Source organism: Homarus americanus, unplaced genomic scaffold (genome assembly GCF_018991925.1).
Source record: "Homarus americanus isolate GMGI-L3 unplaced genomic scaffold, GMGI_Hamer_2.0 scaffold3452, whole genome shotgun sequence".
Classification (NCBI taxonomy): domain Eukaryota; kingdom Metazoa; phylum Arthropoda; class Malacostraca; order Decapoda; family Nephropidae; genus Homarus; species Homarus americanus.
The window spans coordinates 872069-895723 of record NW_024729998.1 but is presented as its reverse complement, the minus strand read 5'-3'; the positions used below and the strand labels follow the sequence as shown (position 1 = coordinate 895723).

Below are 23655 nucleotides of genomic sequence, written 5' to 3'. Positions count from 1 at the left end.
AGAGACAGAATGATAGATTTTTTTAAAGAGTAGGAGGGGGAGGCGGGAGGGGGGGGGGTTGAAAGAGGGAAGTACTGTACCTAGGTTCATCTGTAGAGTCACACCTGTTATTTTGTATCGTCAGAGAGGTTACAGCCATAGAGATGTGTTTTAGGGTAATTCATACGTTTTGAATCCCTTTGCTAGTGGTAGTGGTGGTGGTGGTAAGGATGGTAGTGGTGATGGTGATGGTAGTTGGTAGATGGGCGTTTCCAGCTATAGCGGCAAAAGAATATAGAAGTGTGTGTGTGTGTGTGTGTGTGTGTGTGTGTGTGTGTGTGTGTGTGTGTGTGTGTGTGTGTGTGTGTGTGTGTAATAAGAATAAAAATAAAAATAATAAACGGTTTATTGATAGTTGCAGCCGGTGGCTGAAAATATTCAGACTTACATTCGATTTTGATATAATGATATAATATGCATTGAATATATTTACAGGGCTGTTTAGTACATAAATCTGGAGTTGTTTATTATTTTAACAATAGATGGGATGGTGCTATTCTTATATCTATCGGTGCGGGCTCCTATGGGCTGAATTTTGTTGTAGTGGCGGACTGCGCTAGGTGGGTGGGGGGCTGCAGGAGGTAGCGATGATTAGGGTGGTGCATTAGTTGGCTGCCAAACCTTTCCAGTGCTTGGTGGTGGAGGTCACTGAGGGATGGCATTTCCAAGGTGGAGACAGCGTTGATGTAGCCGGAGTATTCTGCGCCGAGCATGATTCTGCAGGCCCTTTTCTGTACCTCCTCTAGCCGACGTTGTTGGGTAGAGTTGAGAGAAGAGTGTGTGTGTGTGTCTTCAAGGGTAAGTTTACATGTTGGGGATAATCTTTTTTGTGTAAGGTATGTGGATATGTATGTTTACGTGTAGGCTGGATGGTTTAAGTGTACGCGGGTGTATATATAAAGAGAGAAAGAGAGTTACACAGTCCATTTCATTTACAAATACGTAAGAAAGTTACATACTAAATAAGAGGGGCTTAACGCTTGGCATAATCTAAAATGAACTTTAATCCGGGGAGGAAGAGACTTGTTATAGCTAAAGGTAGAAAGAAAGAAGAAAAAAAAAACACTGGGGACATTTTTCACTTTAAGAAATGGGGTCAATAACTCGCTGTTTACGTCGCCGTCTCGTTTCTTTCTCTCTCCACTAGCGAAAAACTTTCCATTCTGAAAGCAAGATGAGAATTTAATGTTGTTTGTACACAAGAGTGGAATTGCAAATTGAGAAAACAACCGAGAAAGGAACGAGGAAATGATTACAGGAGAGGAGAGACATGTAACGTCAGGGTGGCTCTTAAAGTTGAGCAGCTTCTGAAGACGAGTTCAACAACATTGGCTGTGATGTGTTTGTTTGTTAGCCGTAAATGGAAAGAGCCTCAGCCACTACATTAAATGCAAGCGAGAGAAAGAAAACCCTAACACGCGGAGCATAAAGTCGGAGAATAGGAATGAAAAGCATATAATTCTTTGGACTGTGAAGCTTGAATCATAAAAAAAATGCTTTAGATGAGAGAAAGCCTTATACCCCGAAAGTTGAATTACAAGTTACAGATGATAGAGCTTGGAACACTAAGGTTGGGTAACAGAGCCTGGTTGATATACTTTAGGTTGGATAAGAGAGTATGGAACACAATGGCTACATCACAAAACAGGAAACAAAGAGCCTAGACAATAACTTCTAGTTCATGTTTCATTACCCAGAACTTGGAAGTAGAGATAGAGGGTTCAATCCACACATCCACTGTTGCTTGGTTTATGAAGTTCCAAAGTTTGTCGACGGCTTCTTGATCAACAGGTCAAAGCCTTTATCCAAAAGCCTAGGCTACAAAAGCTTGATTTTTAAGTCTTGGACACAGATCCCTAATTCACAAGTTCACGCCACAAAGCCTTGATCCACAGGTTTGAGTTAAGGTACAATATTTTGACCGACTGGTTCGTAAGTCTTCATCATAAAGTTATGAATTACAATCCTCAACCACAAATCCTGTTCCTCTATACCTTATGAATATAATTTATACTACTAGTGTAACTTTACTTGTCTAACTAATAGGTTATATATTATAGTTATGGGTAAAACACTTGGTAGTTTGCTCGTTGATGAAGATTCAAAGACCAAACCAGATCTTCATCAGCCTCTTACAGTAATCCTGGCACAGTTCGTCTGTATTCTTTGAGGCTTCACCAGTATTTTGACATTATTTTTCCAGCAAACGAAAATAGTGAAGGATAAAGTAACTAACTGAACGAATGAACCTTGTAACGTGTGCCAGCTTATTGCCTTAATTTATTTTAAAAGTTTTGCTGCTCTTAATATTCAAATTATTTTTTAAATATTTCCAGACACATCGTAAAATCAATAGCTTTGCTCATCAACCGTAGGAAATAACTCATTTGGGAGTATCAAATGGTGCCATTAAGATTCCCATAGTAGGAAACACGCTCACCATTCAACCAAAAAATGACGTATTTTTTTTCTCTCCAATCTGGGTTATATCTGAAGTACTGTATAATAAGACCAATCAAGTTTTACCTTGACAAGAGAGATATTTAGCAAAGGAGAATGACTTTGAGAATGAGAGAATCACTTACTGGCACTACATTTACGTGAAAGTGATTCGGAAAACTTTTAAGACACGAATTCTGACAATTGCATATGTCTTATAGAGAAAGAAGGTTGCAGCCGTTGTAAAAATAAGATTTATATATATATATATATAAACTTCAGTTTGCATATTGCAGTGAGCTTGCAAAATTAACCATAAGATGTTTTCCTCATTAGCACATACCAAATGGCCTAGCATTAAACTCTGGTAATATAGAGGCACATTACACCTGTAAACATGCATTATAATTATGCCATGTAATATGCACCAAATTTTTTTATGAAACGCTCGCTTAAATTTCAGTGACTAGGAGCATTGAGCGAGATAGTGCTAAAGACCATAAAGCTAAGGCGGAACTAAAAATGTGACGCAAACTTCTAAAAGGAACACGGAAACCAACTCGTACCTGAAATAATTCTGATATTAAACCTTGATTTTTTTGTCGACAGTGTCTCAACCATAAAACAGTTATGCATTTCCGTCGGATGCGAGATAAAACTAGAGTGTTCTAGTACATGTAATATGCAGATAAAAGTGAGAGGAAGTAAACTGTAGTGTGCCCTGAATATACGATGTATTGTATGTAAATTCATTCTCTGGCCCTCACGGAAACTTAATTGAATATTGTAAAGGCTTAGATAGTCAACGGGAAATTAATCTAACTCACATATATGAAGAAAATTTTAATAAACCTTTCATGATAATTTATTTGTGTGAAGACGTGTATAAATTAATTTTGTGGCAATATGCAGCATTGTATCTCAAGTCTCCAAAACCAAAAGTGAAGAACTGAACGAATATATTAGACTAGATCATATTTGGTTAGTTATTATTGTAATGTAAATATTCATCCAATAAGACTAGGGTACTGGTAGTGTGTTAGAGGGGGAAAGACTTTAGCTTCTACGTTTGTTGTATCTAATAAATCAGTGTGTCACTTCGACGGGAAGACCAACTCGATAATTCAGCTGTAAAGTAACGACGAGGTGTAATGTAGATGTTCCTTATCGTTCACGAAGGCGCTGCTGTTTGTTTTGACTCTTTTATTGAGATAAGTATATGTGTTTGTCGATTGTATTGGATAAGGGTATGGAGAGGTGATCTGATGCTAGTGCTGATGGTTAAACTAACAACTTGCGAAATTTATTGAAGTAATCGTTGGTTTGTGCACACACACACACACACACGGGGAGGGGGATGTCAGAACTTCTCTTCGAACGGTACAACGAAATTTCCAGTTTTTTTTTTCATGAAAAATCTATACGTCAATTTTTGCTGGAAGCAGATAATATTATTTGTAAAATAAATACAAACAAAAATAATAATACAATTACAATAAAAATACGAAAGAAAATATTGTGTATACGAATTATTCTAAGAGTAACTAACCTCGAGTTTCCGGTATGACGTCTGGATCTTTCTCGTCCACGTCGAGGCGCCCACTGTGGCTGTCGTCCTTCTTCAGGATGTGTAAACTGGAGTCTTCCTGGTTGAGTCGCCGCTGGTTCTCCCTCCGAGGGCGCCGCACCACCATCACCACCACGATCACCACGAACACCACCAGGATGCCGCCCACCACACCCAGGATGATAGCCAAGGACGGATACAGCTCCATCGTGGAAGGCAACTCACTCGCTGGCACCACACCTGAGGGTAACACGTGGATGATCACCCCAGGGCTTAGAGACGTGACACACACACACACACACACACGCACACCTGTACACCGATACGTGCTCACAGCATGGTATTTATACATACCATGAGAACCACTGAGCCACACCACTGGGCTGCACCACTGAATTACACCACTGAACCATACCACTGAGTCACACAAGAGTCACACCACTGAGCCACATCAACTATCCACAGAACCTAATGCAAGCGGAGTGTTGCGGTGTACAGCTGGTGGTCGAGGGCCCTTCTCATGAATAAGAATATACGGGCTTATAGATGGCCACATTATTCGGATCATAATTCACAATTTGTCATCACACAGTCTACATATTCTCGTACACGTTGATGTATGAATAAAGAAGGAAGTCATGTGTCATCAGATATGGGTGATAAGACAAACTGGATTATTTTAACGTCCTACGAAAAATGATTTAATATTTTAAGTTTCATTCACAGTAAACACTTGTAATTAGAGATTAAACAGCATATTGCTCGGTGTGTTAGCTGGGAGTTAATATAACTAATGGATTATCCGCACCATTCACCAATAGTCTCGCAACATTTATTTGTTTATTCCCTGTCTCTCTTAGTGCCAGAACGGAGGACATGTTTGTCCTGAGTTAGTGTGAGAATATGTAGCCCAGGAGTGTGTTTAAAGTGTGGAGATGAACTTTTTGCACCAGTGACAGTAACTAACTCGGGTTGATTACAGCATGGCTGATGACCGTGTGAATGGAGGAAGCCATATTAATGGAGGGGTAACTCACTAAGCGGATTGACGTCACCAAGGCGGGTGATATCAATACTTCTTTCAGCACTGGGAGAAAAGACGCACTACAGTGTATATATATATATATATATATATATATATATATATATATATATATATATATATATATATATATATATATATATATATATATATATATATATATATATATATATATATAATTTTTTTTTGTGTCCTCTTCCAAAATACAACATTTTAGCATAAGGTATTCCTGTCACATGTTCAGAATCGTCTTTGTCAATACACCTGTATTTATAGTATAGGTTTATACGTTCATAAGGATTATCTTCAGGTTGTTGAGGTACTACTTAAACAGATCAGTTGCTCTAGTATGGTATACACTCACTCTGAATACAACAACATAATTCCCACTTCTATGAAAAGACAGAAAATAATTGTGTGTTTAGCAGATGTTTGATAATAATGTTGTCTTCTCCATCAGTCACTATAAAACGACAGTTAAGTTATACGATCCTTGGAGACGCACTTTTACCTTATGAGAATGTAACTTAAGTCTCCGACCTGTGGGAAACTCTTCATGGTACACCACAGATCTTCACCTCCTCTCCGACATTCTTATATATTCATACATATTATCCACGTCGAGTACTCCACTTCACTTATATACATATTTTGGATAATTATTTCACATTAATTCACGGTTACAATCTTTTTGCGTTTCTGTTTCTCAGGACTTTAGGTGTGTGTGCGTGTGTGTGTGTGTGCGTGCGTGTGTGTGTGTGCGTGTGTGTGTGTGTGTGCGCGTGTGTGTGTGCGCGTGTGTGTGTGTGTGTGCGCGTGCGTGTGTGTGTGTGGTGTGTTGCAGCTTCATCCATCTAACTGACAGTGTTCCATTAATATCTTCTAAATCTCCCAATTTATCTCTGCCGTACAACAACTTCTTCAGTATTAACAAAATCTTCGTTTGTATATTTTTTTGCCTTTTATATTCATGATATTTACCAGATACTTACGACGTTCTTTCACCTCTATTTATCACACACTTCACCCCAGCACCCCACTTGCCTTCCACCATCAGTCTCTCCCGATCATTCTTGTTTCCTCCTGGCCACAATCTCCCACCACCAACGTTCAACACACACACACACACACACACACACACACACACACACACACACACACACACACACACACACACACACACACACACACACATACACACACACCCACACACACACACACACACATCTCCTAAACGTTTTCCCCATAATTTGCTATGATGAGAACACATTGATCTCCACACCTCAGCCACGCATTATCAGCGGGTCGTTACCCCCTTCATTCCGAGCAGGTGATTCACATCCCCGGGATAATTACAGGTGATGATCAATCTTAAAGGAACGGCCCGATTACAATCTACTCTTTTAGAAGAATTGTGATGTGAGCTCTTAGTCGCTCTTGGACGAAGCCGACGGAGATTAAAATAAGACCCAGAGCTTAATATATGCGAGAGAATGAGCGCACCCCTGTAAATATTTGCCTCTCTAGTAATTTACCCAGAGAGCATCATAATTACTCCAGACTTGAGACCGTGACACCGCCATAAACCTTCAAGGAGAGGAAAAACCTCCTGCACCATAACCTCTTAACGCGGTTAGTCTCCGTGTGTAAATAATACCCACTTTATCGTAGCGTAGAAATGTAACCTTAGATTTTAATTAAGTTCTTTGACAGATTTGAAATATTCATCCATACTCAATAATCTACATTAAATTGTGAATTATTTGTGGCTATTACGACTGGGGTATATAAAGACTTGTGTGCCTATTGAACATGGGCCATTTAGCTTACATCTCTATCAATCCTCGTCATTCAGCTTCTTAGACTGAGTATCCAAAACACACTATATACGGATGTTATTTCACTTATGTATTAATGAACTCTAATGTAGAGTTAAGGTGCTCTCAAGATACAAGCGATGACTCCTACATAAAAACATTTCTACGTTCAGGTTTATTCAATACTATTGTTCTAAGACATCTGCTGCTATTTTTCTTCCGTTATGCAAAGTAGTCTATAGTTTACGCTCATACACATCAATGAGAATAAACTATTGTATAACAGGTGCATAATTTGTGTAGAAAATACTCAACGTGTATATACATTATATATATATATATTCCCAATTTCTCATTTCAGTGAACACAATCGTTGTTCACCGTTATTCCAAGCTTAACTATACATATTGCCTTTCAATTCGTTAATAGTAAAATGGAATCCACACTAATTATGGTATTTGAAAAATGTGTATGATCATTACTGAATTAGGAATAAATTATTGGTTTATGGTCATACAAAGTCTGTTAAGCCATGGGAAAAATACTGTCTTTGTGCACATTCATTTCACGCTGTGCACCTAGATTAATTATTTACAAATTAGGTTGGAATTAAAAAAAAATGGATTTGTGATATTTATTTCACATATTATCTCTCATTGTTATTTAATTTCAAATGACCTTTTTTATCCTTTCAGCACTAAGTTCACTGATGGAGATATGAGTTTGATATATACTGTATTTCGTTATTTGGAAATTTCTGATATGAAAACATTCGGGATATTGTTAATGCCACCCACCCCCCCCCCCCTCTTTTGTTTTGTTTTACTTTACTGCATAACTGACACGTGATGAAAGGTGGTTAAAATATGTAAATAATATGCAGGGACAGTAATTAATCCTTTTCTAAGCTCATTTTGAATTAAATTACGATATTCTTTGCTCTTCGTCGCTTTGAAAATGTATTAAAGGTAATTAATTCTTCAGTAAAACGATCAATTAATGGCATAATTATAGCCTGCAATATTTTAAACCTCAACACACGCTGGATATTAACAAACACGAGAGTAAAGGTGCTTAAACCAGCTCTAAACTTTGGCCGTATATTATTATGAAGATTATATGATTAGTTGGATATTATTAATGTTACACAGATCACCAAACCACTCTGGAGTCACAGCAAATTGTGGGTAACATAACCTGATTACATAATATATTGACCTCCTCCTCCTCGTCCGACCTTTGACATTTAACTTGACCTTGACCTTGACATTTTAACTCGTGACTCAGTTTTTACTTTTGGTCAGGTTGATTTTTTCCTCCAGATTAATGGTTGACTGAGAAGTGGATAATTTACTGAAAACAAAAAAACGTGAAAGCTTATCAAAGTTTGGGGATTCTTAAATAAATGACTTAAAAGTTGATTTTAATTGATTGTGTATAGAAATTCAAGTAAATAATTTCAGTAGAATCTCTGTACGTCGCTCTTTTATTTCCGTGAGCTATAATTTAGAAGCATGACACTAATAAAGGCATATTTCATCCCTTGTTTTACCTAGCGAAGACAAGTTATCCCACATCAACGCAGTATACATGTCAGGTCATATCACTCTGGCGCATTGATTCTATTAACAAAATGAGAAGTAGGTTAAGGAAGTTATTTCCGATAAACAAACTCACCCCGAAGACAGCCTTCATATGTTGTATTTAATGAATTTTTATTGTTATGAATATCAAGACACTGTGACACATGCGCTGATGTCTGAGACACTCAGTGTGTTGAAAGGAGCTTTGATGTTCGCCCTTAATATGAGTAATCTTTGATCAGCCAAAGTTTTCAGCGGAGGTAATTACCTTCAAAGCCAACATTAATTAGTTTTGCAGCATTAACGTAGCCCAGCAAGTTCCACTCACTTCTTATTAAATATGACCTTAGGAAAACCAGCGCTTGAGTTATTAATAATGGTAGATATGGGATCGGTAGGTGTGTGTGTGTGTGGTATTGTATATGTGCTTTCCTATAAATCATTGTTATCAGTAATACTTGTATAACCAGAATCTCAGCCAAGAAGTATGACATATTTTATATTACTTGGTGGACGTAGGGTAACAATTAAGGAGGGTATGATCTTCCCTGGCAAGTGTGTAGTATTTCTCTGGAGTGAAGGTCTCAGTACTTGTCTTATGATATGTACTGTACACCCTGAACGTATACCTGAGGAAAGCTGGTAGGAAGCCTGTCTGTTTTGTTAATCTTCTAAACGAGAGTAGACGTAACATATTAAATAGATTCCTTTGTTTACTATGAGTGTCACTATCATTTTGTCTTAATAACGAACATCGACACACACACACACACACCATCAGCACGGACACTACTCCAGGAAGATTACTTTACACAGTATGTTTCTACTTTCACGGGAATATTATATTAATTATTGAATTAATCGCTGTTGACAGCAGATAGCAACATTTAAATTCGTATTGCAATAATTGCATTTATAAACAAATTTACCTTATTTTCTGTACCAATAATATATACATTATTGACCTCATTAATACCAATAATATTACTGTTATTAGTATTAATATTATTATTAGTATTACTATTATCATTAGTTGTAGTGGTGGAAATTTCTGATACTTTGAACCCTCATATGCATATTCACTTAGCAACATTACTCAAATATGTTTAAAGAAGCAACAATTTTTAACCCTAAAACACACAAGTCTCGAAAAGGCAAAGTTCTCAGTGCTGGTAATTGATTCAAGGCCAACTGTAATTGCCTTTGTAACATTACACGGATCTGGAGAGTTCTATTCACGTCTTAATTAACTTCTACACAAAGAAAACTAATATCACCAACAGTTCTTCAGGACGAGAATTTGTCAACAAGAGTTTATGTGTCTTATTATTATTTTTCCCCCCAATTATAATATTTTGTTCATTGTTTATTATTATGTTCTATTTGAAGTCTCCTTCTTCTTCCCTAATTTAGTGTTGAACTAATACTAATACTAATACTAATACTAATACTAATCCACTATTACTACACCTAGCATGGTCTAATGACAGCAGTACTAAGAACGAAGCTCATTAATACGGCAGAGTAAGTGAAACATGGATAGCAAACACCGTAGACTTTTTCACATCACCGCGCACCGTAATACAGTAAATAATAGAATAATAATAATAATAATATTAATAATAACAGGCCATATTATACCTCAAGTCATATACCAAAAAAATAAGAAGCTCTCATAAAATCGCCTCCTTAATTACCTTCAGAATTTGGACGATGTAAAATACATAAATAAGTAATTAAGAGTTTTACGACCGCTGGTAATTAGAAGTTAGATCTGATGCGCTCAGCTGATATTGCCAAGAATTTAGTGGTCAAGTGCCAAAAGGCGTTATCCTGTATACGGCATCTCACCTGCATGTTCATTTGGGCTTGGTGAAAAGGCTGAAGGCGCTGAGGTGTTGATGATAATAATAATAATAATAATAATTATAGTTAAAGCAGCCAGAAGTTGAAAATAAATAAGAGACACATACACACAAAATGGGAGAGAGGTCGTGTGTGTTTGATGCAGTTGTCATGTCGAACTACAACTCTGTGTGTGTGTTAAAGACGAATATCATAATTTAAGTTCTTGTTAAAATTATCCTAGTTTGAGCGGGTAGCGTGAGCACTGTTTCACTCTGTCGCCACAGCTTTAGTTTATTCTGGTGAGGTCAAAGTAACCATTAACTGGATGATATTTTTTTCTACCCAGCGACATTTGATGGACATGAAATAAACACACCAAGTCCTCTAGTAAAATAAATATATCAGGTTTTTAATGGTGTGTAAAAAAAGGAAAAAAAAAGAGGGCTAAAATATTACCCAGAGTACTGTTCCGTTACTTGGATAATTTGGATGGAACAGAATTGGATAAAAGGATAAAAAAAAGACTAAATACAAAATAAATCAAGGGATAATGGTAGAATTCGCTGTACAGGCGGAAAAATCTCATAAATGTGAATCTTGACGAAAAAAAAGAAACAGAATATTATTAATTTTTTGACATAAATTGTACCCCGCTGCCATAAGCTGTTGCGGGATTAAAACATTTCAGCAACACTTGTAGGAGAAAAATCTACGACAGATAGTTTTCTTCAATTAAACTCCTAAAAACCTGGATTAACGATCGAAACTGTACAGCCGTGTTAAGATCAGCCAGTTGAACGTATCTTAATTCTTTCGTTCTGTGAATAATGACTTAAATTGATCTTTGTATTTTTTCGTATTTACCGTGAGTGTTATTGTTGTTTCTTAATAACGTTAATTTACCCAGAGATTGAATATAATATCTGTGTACTTGGGTGGTTTATTTTTGTGAAAGACTAAGGTACATATCAACACCATTACCACACACTACCACCATTAACATCATTACCATACACCACTGCCATCAACACCACTACCACCCATCACTATCATCATTACAACTACTGACATCACCACCACTAACATCATTACCATATACCACTATCATAAACACCAATACCACACCACCATTAACATCAGTACCATACACCACCACTACCATCAACACCACTACCACACATCAACAACGGTAATCCGGATATAAGAATAATCTCTTCCATATACAATTTTTTCTCATCACTGTACGGATGTAGAATTTTAATCCGGCCAGATAATTTGTGGATAATGTTTATTGGCCTTGGGAAAATCATCACAATATCGAGCAGAAAGTCGTAAAAGGAACAACGGACAAATAGTTATATACATGTTGTGTAGAGAAGCTGTAGGCAGGAGAGACGCGGGTCATAACTGGTAAACGACTTAGCTCCTCGTCTTATTATTTTGAAACAAAAGAAGAGAACGAACGCTCGTCTCTTTTAATGGAAGAGTAATTACATGTTGCTTTACCGTGCCAACATTTTTCTGTAAACTTATGACAAATGGAGGGAACGGAGTTTATATATATATATATATATATATATATATATATATATATATATATATATATATATATATATATATATATATATATATATATATATATATTTGAGCTAATTATTAGGTGGTTGGCAGCCAACTGTGTACTGGTCTGGTCTGTTCCCTCCGGAGCTGCACCACCAACAGTCTTGGTTGTTAGGTTTTATTTAGATTAATTTACAGCACTGATTAAACTGTCAGTATAATGGAAAGCCGCGTCATCTCACTAGTCTGTGTTTATATTCTTACTGTAGCTGTGTTGACCTTATATATTCTTACCAACTCTGAATTCTCCGGCTCACTTAATACTCCGACACAGAAATTTAGGTAAACTTAGCTATTGATCGTAGACATTTGGTAAACCTGTTATATTTCCATCTTGTGCCTTACATTATATACAAGCTTCATTATATACTCTAGATGGGATGTATATTTTGTGGTTCTTTTGTTATAATTTAGGAAGTTTGATGTACAAATACTGAAACCAAAAGAATGGCATCTTAATCAGGCTTTTATTTAACAAGACCAAAGTTCATTAGTCAACAGTTGATTATCTGAATTGAAGATGACTTTGAATTCCCTGTTAAATTTTTACTCTCGTCTTTAACGAACAAAAGTCAGTAAATAAAACGTGTCTAAAGTGTCTCATAAATAACATTGGCCAGCTAATTATTACTACATAACCGACCATATTATATCACAGATTATTACATTACCTGTTCCAATTAAAGCCTTAATGCCCCAGTAATGGATAATTTAAAAACATTCTCCAAAATAATTAATTTTTTTTTAACAAAGTGTGAAAGTCTTTTATGGCATCATTTAATTACCTTTTTTATTTTATGTTCTCAGCACTACGTGATATAATAAAATGGTAAGAAAAGTGTAATATATACTTATACATATAATGTGTGTTTGTATGTACTCCTAGGTACACAAAGCAACACTATACAAATATATGTTAATTAATATTAATTGCTTTCCACCACGCAACTTAGAACACAATTAATTAGTAAGTATTATCACACGTCACAGTCACGATCAAAGCCCTCGAGTAGGTGTGTGTAAGTTGTGTCATCATTAATCTGGTCATGTTTGTATCACAATACGTCAGTGAGCATCATCATCACTATCAAATAATAATCACCATAATGAAACTGTTTGAGATATTCAACCATCCAAAAATCACTGCAATATTTAACTGTGGTGTAATCCACTCTTGTCAACCAGGGACACGGAACATGTAAGAAATATGTATAAATAAAGTAGAAATATTGAAAAGAAAATACACATTGAATTAAAATGAATAGTTTAGAAAAAAAGATAGGGATATAAAGAAGATATGGGATAGGAGGAGCAAGAGAACGGAAATTAAACCAGATTGGTTCCTTTATATAAAAAAAAGCTTTGTAGCTTTAATCTCAAAAATTTGTTCTCGCGCGCACACACACACACACACACACACACACGCACACACACACACACACACACACACACACACACACACACACGCCTTTCACCATAATAACTTCAATAGTATCTCGACAAGCGTGACCCGTGACTTACAAGTCGTCTTTGATGGTATTATGACTTAAAGATTGACCTTCAGAGGCGTCACATATTCTGTTGTTGGAGGAGAAAATACGATAGAGAATTTTGTATATTTTACAGGTGTGTGTGTGTGTGTGTGTGTGTGTGTGTGTGTGTGTGTGTGTGTGTGTGTGTGGAGAGCAGGATACATATGAATGGAAGAGAAGGTAGAATTGAAAAGGAGTTTGTAAAGGTGTGAAAAGGTGAAGGGGTTGAGAGAAAAGTGTTTGAAACTACTGAAAGAAGTGTTATGAAATGGTAAAAGAAGTGTTATGGAATGGTGAAAGAAGTTATGAAATGGTAAAAGAAGTGTTATGAAATGGTAAAAGAAGTGTTATGAAATGGTAAAAGAAGTGTTATGGAATGGTGAAAGAAGTGTTATGGAATGGTGAAAGAAGTGTTATGAAATGGTAAAAGAAGTGTTATGAAATGGTAAAAGAAGTGTTATGAAATGGTAAAAGAAGTGTTATGGAATGGTGAAAGAAGTGTTATGGAATGGTGAAAGAAGTGTTATGGAATGGTGAAAGAAGAAGTTAAAAGAAGTATGGAATGGTGAAAGTAAAGTGTTAAAAGAAGTGTTATGAAATGGTGAAAGAAGTGTTATGAAATGGTAAAAGAAGTGTTATGGAATGGTGAAAGAAGTGTTATGGAATGGTGAAAGAAGTGTTATGGAATGGTGAAAGAAGAATTAGGAAGAATTGAAAGAAATCCACAGAAGAGGAAAATCACGAAACAATTGTAGGATGTTTCTCCTTCTTTCTAGCTTACGTCTCCCTTTGTTCTACCTTATGCCTCTTTCTCCCTCCTTTATACTTCATTCTTCCTCAGTTATATCTCCCTTTCCCTCCTTTGTCTACCTCTTCCTTCATCCTCATAAAATACCTCCAGGCATTTACCTCTCCTGGTCCTCTCATCATCCCATCCTTCACGCGAGGGAAAAAAAAAAGAATCATTCCCTTACGTTTGCCTTCCCCCTCACCCAACCTTCCCCCTCACCCAACCTTCCCCCTCCCAACCTTCCCCCTCACCCACCTTCCCCTCACCCAACCTTCCCCCTCACCCAACCTTCCCAACACCTAAAATAAATATTCCTCAGATGTAATTTCCTACCCCCCACCCCTCGTAATGTGTATGTCCTGTTTGTGTTTTATTATGTTGAATTAAAGGGAAAATACAATAAATATAATTTCTGGATTACTTTTGTTTTGTAGGATTTGTTTTAATAACATTTGTGTTTATAATGGGGTGTAGTTAAGTTTGTCGTATAAGCAAAAGACGTGGTTAATCTTTTTTTTCGGGTGACGTAAGTAGTTGTTCTTGCCTGATGACGTGTAGATAACGTGTTGAAAGACGTGGTGCGATTTTATGTCAGTGATGGACGAGTTCAGACGGTTAGTACGTATAATTTGTACACAAGACGTTAATATATTCAGGTAGTGTGTCCAGACGGTCTATGCAGAGAACCTCAAGAGTGTGTTCAGAAGACACATACGACAACGAAGATCATGTCACGAGCCGCAGATTCTTTTTACCAGGATGTCTTATGTTGAGTTAAGACACTTTGTGGTGTGTATCGTTCCTTGTATTTTAGAATAAACTGCGACTCTGAATTTCGTGTTTATTGTGTGCTGTCAAGAGAGTCCAGGTAAACACAGATACGGTGTTACTTGATGGCTCCTGTGCAGTGGGAATGTCTAAAGTGGGTCTTTCTCGCTCCAAATTTCAGGGGAGAAAGTCGTGGCTGGGCTGACGTTGTTTATGTGCGACACGTTTCACCTTAAGAGCTTTTCTTTTCCTCCACCACTGCCATAAAGGACAAAAAGTTTGGGTATGGTCTATACAACAAAACCACCGTTCTTACTACAGTTTTCCCAGTGTTAGAACTTTTACCTTTGTAGCAAGATATTCCTTTGAAAACATAGAGCTTGTTAACAACAGTGTGCGGGGAGTGTGACAAGTAGCGGGGCAGCCTTAAGTCGCCGCCCTGAAGGAAACTGTCTTGTTCGCTTATCATCCTACTCCTGGGAACACTGATTGATCATCTGGCTGAACCTAACACTAGTACGAGTCTCAGTGACGTACTTCATTGTTTAGTAAAGGATTATCTTATGATACTGTGTATTTACTATGTATCTTCATATCTTGCGAACTGTTTCTGATGAATATCATAAAGAGTCGCTATTCTATCACTCATGAGAGCCGAGGGAGTCTCCTGGAGGTGTAGACAGGACGTGGCCTCACTCAACACTGTAACACACAGCTCTACTCCAGGGAGTTCCAAGCCGCTATCGACAACACAACTATAACTTCATCAAAAGTTGAAATTCTATTTGCGGTTTCGGGAACTATGATTTTAGCGGACTTTTAAAGAAAAATTAACCATTTATCGATATACTGTCGAGCATGGATCTGTGAGAGGTGTGGGTGAGTGGGTTAAACATTAGTGTCCGCACCATCTATAATCCAGAAATAGTTAACATTATTTACATGATGGCTGGTATCCTTAAGTCTAGGCTTTACACGAGAAAGGCACTAAGGTCATTACCCTTAATTAGACAATGAAGACGTGGACAAATGATTCTCTTAAGCCAGTTTGAACACTGGGTCTTAGACACTTAAACCATACACTTCCTTATCATCACCTCTATGCATCTCCCACCTACACCTATCTGAGCTTCAATTGATAGAACAGTCGAACGGGGCCCCCACCACCACTACCCTCCTCCACTACAAGATCTCCTCTAGGGGCTGTACAGTATCAGTTGTTCCAGAGTGACACCCCAGAAATAGACCCACATCGAGGACTATTTCCCCCACCACGTGAGCTTTACTATCAAGCCAAATGTTGCTGGGGGACTTTTTCTTCCCTTTCTTGCCTGGCTCAAGTGATGGATAATCGACATCTCCTGAGTCTGAGCCTGACGTATGGCTGACAGGAGAACGAGAGGGAGGTGGAGGGGGGGAGGAGGGTTAAGAGGTGTGAGAAGGGGGGAAGGTGTGATATGAGAGAGAGATAATGATTGGATTACAGAAAGATATAGTAGGGACGAGGAAGATGATAATAGAGAGTGAGAGAAGGTGAGAAAGATGTAAAGAAAGAAAGAAAGAGAATAGGTTGGAAGAAGGTGGTGAAGGAACGGGGGGAGAGAGGGTGAGAGGAAAGGAGGCAAGGAGGAAAATGAGACAAACAGGAGGGAACGGACGAAAGCTGGTGAATGAGGGAGAGAAGGAAAAAAATGGACGGGAACTGGAGCGAGGTTGGCTGGTTATAGAAAAGAGGGCGGGGGAAATGAACTTGAGGGAGACCCAGAGAATTAAGAATATAAAAACTAAAGGGAGGAGGGGAGAGAGGGGGGGGTAAGAAGGGGTAGAGGGAAGGAGAAAGAAATGGACGAGGAGGAGGAAGGATGAGTTGAGGGACGGTAGATAAAGGGAGGGGGGAGAAAGGGTAAGAAGGGAAAGGAGAATGATGAAGGAGGAAAAGAACAGGAAGGATCGAGAGGGAAAGGGAGGGTAAGGAGAGAGAAAAGAGAGGGGAGCAAGGAAGGGAAGAGGAGGGGAAAGAGCTAGACAAAGTGCTGTAGAGAGAGAGAGAGAGAGAGAGAGAGAGAGAGAGAGAGAGAGAGAGACAGAAGCTGGTGAAAAGAACTCTCACCTTCTGGACAAGGGGAAAAAACACCCTCATATACATTATAGAGGAACCGGGATTTAGGAAAGCAGGAAGGAAAGATAAGGAAAAATAAAAGAATAACAATAAAGTAGGAATTGGGGAAGATTTAGGCATGGAAATAAACAATTGATTCCCGCAATAAATTTTAGATGAATTATATACAAAAATTATATAAAATCGCGTGAAATTCCTTATACAAACATGGCGATAGTAAAGAGATTCATTATATATCCGTCAACACGTGTCATCTTCTCTTCATTAGTTTAGTTACGGGCATAATCAGTATTTTATATGGGAATAATGACGTAAATAAGTAAGTGAATATAAGGGTTTGTTATTCAAAGAGGAATTACATCCATCTACTTTCTCTGTTTGCTGGAGTGACCTAACACACCATGACCGCTGGAGTGACCTAACACCCCCATGACCTCTCCTGACATGTGTTGGACCGCTTAGTCTCTCGTATAGCTGACCTCTTCTCAGTCACTCATCGTTAAAAATATTTAGCTTAACGTCTGAGATTAACTTCATTCTTTAGTTTCTTTTCTTCCACGATGTTGATCCACCTTTCTCTTTCTTCCTCATTTAGTATTTACATTTTTTCTTTACCTGTCTTCACCTACCTGCCTCTACTTACCTGCCTCTACTTACCTGCCGTTACTTACCTGCCTTCACTTACCTGCCTCTACTTACCTGCCTCTACTTACCTGCCTCTACTTACCTGCCGTTACTTACCTGCCTTCACTTACCTGCCTCTACTTACCTGCCTCTACTTACCTGCCTCTGCTTACCTGCCTCTACTTACCTGCCTCTACTTATCTGCCTTCACTTACCTGCCCTGACTTACCTGCCTTCACTTACCTGCCAACGTGATAGTAATTCTATTTTACCATTTCTTAAACAAATTAGATGTAACAATTCACGTGCATATAAAAAAAATGGCTTACCTGAGTGACGATTAGTAGGGACACTGGCTATGGTCTCAGCTGGCAGGACGGAAGGCTCTGAGCGGCCCTTGGAATTGGCTGCATAGATCCTGATGGTGAGGGAGAGTCCAGAGGGCAGCCCACGCACCGTGAAGAAGGGCGTCTTGCTAGTCACGTTGGACTGTAACACCAGGGAGGAGGAGGAGGAGGAGGAGGAGGAGTTAGTGCAATCATAGACGTGAGAGATCAATACCTGATATACACAGGTAATTAAGTATTCATGGAATTAAACAAACATAAAGACGTGAAAAAAATTCGAGAGAAATATATTTATGAAAATGATGTCATGATGTATATGTGATAACTGATTATAGTTAGATGAATAGAAACAATAAAATATTCGTAATTATTCAGTAAAATCGTCATTTATTCTTCCATGCCTCTCATTATGCATACGGACTCACTCAACACTGTTACCTCTGAACGTTACGGTAAGGTCTCCATTATTAATTCTCACGGGGAAGTTAAATAACAGCTGCGGTGATTACAGAGTAGTCCTGGGGTAGTTACAGAGTAGTCCTGGGGCTACCTCAGCCTTCATACCACTAACTCCCTCAATGACCGTCACTCTTATACGCCGCCCCCCTCTGTAGCGGGAGTCTTGAGGAGGACGTGTGTGTGTGTGAGGGGGGTCTTAGCATTTTTATACCTATCCTCCCATAGTTTTCAAGACCATGGGGGCGGGTGGATGGGGGTGGAGGGCTGTAGTGCTGAGTTTGTTATATATGAGAAGGAAGGAAGAGGAGTCGGCTGGGTTAGCGTTTTTATATCTTTGGGGATGACCTAGTCCCTGGTGTTACTATTTATATGTAAATGATTGTTTAATCTTAGTGTTTTTATAACCTAACCATAACCTAACCTAACCAAACCTATGCGGTAGATTCAGTGTTGACGTTAGTAAGAGTAAACAAGCTTTAACCACCATGATAACACTAAACGCTATGTGTGTGTAGGACGGAGATGAGAGGAGGGGGGTGTGGTTCTTCTCTTTTGTGCTGTTGTGTGTTTGGAAGGGAAGTGGAGGGGGGGGTTCATTTCTGTTGTGTTGTGTTAAGGGAAGTGTGTGTGTGTGTGTGTGTGTGTGAAGAGAGGGGCGTTTGTGTAGCCTCGTGTAATAAATAGCAGAGTGTAGGGATGATGTAGCCTTTTGTGTTCCTGAGTACCGGACAACTCTGGGAGATCTTAGGTTAGTCTTTGTAGTGTCTGGATTTAAACAATACAGCCTGATCATCGTGGTGTTGTTCTTCTAGGAGGCAATTCGGGACTACAATCTTTTGTTGATAGTAGGTGAGACGGCGGGGGGGTGCCGGAAGTGATACAAGGTTGTTGGAGTGTTTCTGAACTACCAACCCTCTAAAGTGAAGCATCTAGGCACACACACACACACACACACACACACACACACACACACACAACAACAACAACAACAACAACAATGCACAGTGTGTTTGTCACTGGTAGCGGGGTGTCTGGCCTGGGAATGCTGTTGCAGCGTCTAACAGAACCTGAGCTTGTTTGATCCGATTGTCACCCTCAATACCCGGATCATCACTGCTCATTTGACATCTATATACCCGGTGAGTGAGGGACGTGTTCATTACCAGCGATTGTTGATGGAGAGGGAGGTTGTGGGGAGGGGAGGAAGGGGAAGAGGGAGAGATTGAAAGTGGGAATAGTGGATAAAACGTGGAGGAGAACTAGGAAAGAGAAGGTAATTATACAAACTGAACCTTGACTTGGATGAATTAAGATGTGGGAGTATATGAGGAGGAGGAGAGAGAGTGTGTGTGTGTGTGTGTGTGTGTGTGTGTGTGTGTGTGTGTGTGTGCCCTCTTACCCTGCACCTAATTACAAGGGGTTGGTATTTATGTTTCATTAAGAGGCTGTTGTCATTAATTTGCTTCATGTTGTGTGTGAACGCCACTGACGACAGCGCTATGTTCCCCCTCATGTTCATTATGGAATTTGTCTACGCGAGGCAATAACAACTGCCACACTACACTGTCAGTTTCCAGACGCTAGCTGTTTACTTTAATTATGTAAGTATGTTCGCAACAGCATCTGTGTGTACAGTACAGCAATAGCAGCAGCATTTCAACAGCTGTATGGAGAATATAATACTCAGCATTACAGTTACTGCAGCATGTGTTTACACTATAACAATAACAGTAAAGTTCCTTCATGTGTGTGTGTGTTTTGTTTATATTCACTGTATTATTGAACGTAGTTGTATGTAACTTGTCGCTATAACACAACAACTATACAAGTTAAGTGTAATGTTTCTATCATCATCATCATCATCATCATCATCATCATCATCATCCTTTAGGAGAACAGTTTGTACAAAAAAGTTCCGAAGACGTCGATATAATATTGAACAAGAATATTTTTAATACCAGGGAAACTTTTACTCGCACTCCTTGAAGATGCTGGCGGTAGAGGAAGGCCCTGGGAGTGGGAGGAGCAGCGGGTAGGGAGCGGCAAGGGTGGAGGGCAGGGGGCGGCAAGGACCAGAGGCAAGGGCTGGATGGGTTAGAGTTCTGTGACTAAGTGACTGAGTAAATCGCTCAGTCCGCACAAATACTCGAGAATTAAGGGACTGGTTTATGGATTCAGAGTTGGCACGATGTTATCAATGGCGTCTGTGTGTGTGTGTCAAGACATTTATAGTGTTCTGTGTCGTGGCAACCTGAACTCCTGAATATTAGGTAACTTACAAAAAAAATATGACGCAACACTGATTTCTTAACTATTGACACTGTAAATCCCTCTTTTTAGACACTCGGGTTCCTTTAATATCATCTTGTTAGCTTCGTATACATGGACTGATTCTGAATCTACGCGCAATACTTAATAAATAGTGATTCCTTAGTATATATTGGAATGGTGGTGTACCCTGACCGGCCAAGACTACCTTTTGGATATAACGACGTAGATCAAGGTGAACTGCAGCGCTTAATAATGCTCTTGTGTATCATATGAACGAATATCGAGTTGGATCTTGCATTATCTCGTCTGTATTCAGCATCGTGTTTGTTGTTGTTCGGTTCACTTGTTACCTTTATCTCGGCAAACTTAACAGACGAGAGTTTACACACACACACACACACACACACACACACACACACACACACACACACACACACACACACTGCCTCCTGATAATTGGAGAATACATACAAAAACAAGTTCTTTTTGTTTTTTCTCCTTGAACCTATAACAGTAGTGGAAGCACCGACGGATCACCTAAATGCTTCATCCTCTCGTCTGTAACTAAGACGAAGGTTATATATGGAGAGGCAGTCTATGGTCTGTCCTGAGCTCTACCACTTGAGTTATTACAAGTAGGAACGAAGATGGAAGAGCTCGTAAGTCAGGTGATGGTGAGGGGAGCTACTGTATACTTGTCCATCTCAATATACATTACTATAAATTTCCTCATTAACCTTCGTTCCTTGAGGGTGAGAGGACACTCGTTGGGAATATGAGGAACAAAAAAAAATAAGTTTCATTAGTAAGAGGAAATATGTAATTAATTTTGATATATCTCTGGAATGAATAAACTCGGCCTGGTGATAGAAACGGCGTGAGAGAGGAATTAAGAAAATATATTTAATTAAATGGTGAACTCACCCCTCCGATCCGTGCAAAAATTTAATTAAAAAAACCCAGAAAAATTCATGACTAACACACTGATTGTAATGACGAAATAGAAACAATCATAGTCTAGCCGTAACCTGACTATAATGAAAAACAACCATATTAAATCAGGGTTAAGATAAAACAAAATGAATGATCAAAAGGAATACTTGACACAGTAAAATCAGGCATACAATGTGGGAACCTGTAAACACACTCACACACACACACACACACACACACACACACACGAACACTCTGGTCACCATCACATCGCCAGTACGAGCAATTACCACCGCCAGACGATCCTCTCCACCTGGAAATAACGCGTAAAAGAAAGCCACAGCAGAAGGTCGTTCATCCTCCTTGTGTCATCCAGGGCGATCGTTTATGGCCGGGACACGAGAGACGATTATGATCAATTACTCTTATGAATCAACCAATCAATCAATAAAGGTGTCATCAACAGGTGTCATCAACCACGGCTGACCACTCCTAACATTAACGCCACGCTCTTTCCCACTCCTCCCAGGGTTTGTCTCTGTCTAGGGAGTAATCAATTAATTTCATCTCCTCTTCCTCGGATGTGCTTCACTTCCCGACTTCTAAATCTTTTCCCTTAATATTTACACTAACATCTCTTCTCGTCTCATCCTATATTGAAGGAAAGTCTCTAAATAAATGTGATCTAAACAAAAGAAAAAACTGTTAATTTTCCCTCACCTTCAGCTTCCGGCCTTCCGTTTCGTAGACCTCCATGACAAAGCTCTGTGGCAGGCCGCCGTCGAACCCTTCCTCACAGCTTACCTGCACGGCGTCGGTACTCTGGTTCAACACAGTGCAGTTCTTGAGGGCGTCGGGAGGTCCTGAGAGTAGCGGGAGGGAAACGAGGAGGGAATTAGTAAAGTCTACAGTAAAGATTATCATAAAGGAGTTAGGAGAGAGAGAGAGAGAGAGAGAGAGAGAGAGAGAGAGAGAGGAAAATATGTAAGAAGTTGAGAGAAGGAACGAAGAAGAGAATGCCAGACAGAGAAATAAATAAGAATAAAAGACAAAAAGAAAAGAAAAATATAAAAATCTACAGACATATAGAGAAAAAAATGAGGAATAATAATAAGACATAACGAGGAAAAAAGAAAGGGAGAAAGAGGAGAACAATAAGAAAGGGGAGGGCAGAGGAGTGGGGAGGGGAAGTGAAAGTGGAATAGAGCATCTCCCACATCCTTGCCTGCAGTGAACATATTTTTCTGTGGATTCATTTGCGGATAAAATACCTCCAATTGATATACCACACCTACACTACTAAACAAATTCTGGCTTAAAATTCCCCCCTCTTCCCTCTCTCTCTCTCCTCTCCCTCCAAAAAAGTGAAAAATGAATGAAACACGAGTAGTTTCCCTGTAAATAAAAGATAAGATTAAAAAAAAAAATATAGGCTTCACGTAAATTTTACATATTCAGCTGTAAATTAACACCAGTTAGGGTATATTAAGAGTAGAGTGCTAGTCTATTGGCTGGGTTTACGGGGCTCATGTTTTGCATGCAGTGTGCGCGAGTTGCCAGCGTGTGACGTCACTCCAGGGAAGAGTTGCGTTGGTGGCTGCGATAAATAAACCCATTTTGTCTTGCCTCTATTTACATAATCACATTCGAGAGTGTACGAGCCCTGCAGTTCTTCCCGGCCGGCGTATGCTGGCTCTTTTATAGTCGTCATGGTAACGTATCGTGTTTATTTTCCGTCCTTGTCTCGTTGATATTAGACTCTGCTGCACACGCCTTGTCTGCCACTCTCTGGAGGGATAAGTTGGCGGTCTTTGCCCCAAGGACGGAAGGGCGCACTGGTGATGAGGCCCTCCCTCT

At 39.0% G+C, this 23655-nt stretch overlaps 1 protein-coding gene across 3 annotated transcripts in view; it reads right to left on the bottom strand.

Moving 5' to 3' along the window:
- LOC121866871 (hemicentin-1-like) overlaps positions 1-23655 on the bottom strand; it is a 198011-nt gene that overhangs the window by 9692 nt on the left and 164664 nt on the right. For 2 of the 3 annotated variants that reach the window (XM_042366608.1, XM_042366609.1), the window contains exons 10-12: positions 22519-22661; positions 18118-18277; positions 4028-4285 (exon numbers count right to left, since the gene is read on the bottom strand). In XM_042366608.1, the coding sequence (XP_042222542.1) occupies positions 4028-4285; positions 18118-18277; positions 22519-22661 (561 nt within the window). Of the gene's footprint in view, positions 1-758; positions 1203-4027; positions 4286-18117; positions 18278-22518; positions 22662-23655 lie in introns of those variants that run through there. The other variant, XM_042366610.1, reaches the window with a different exon arrangement.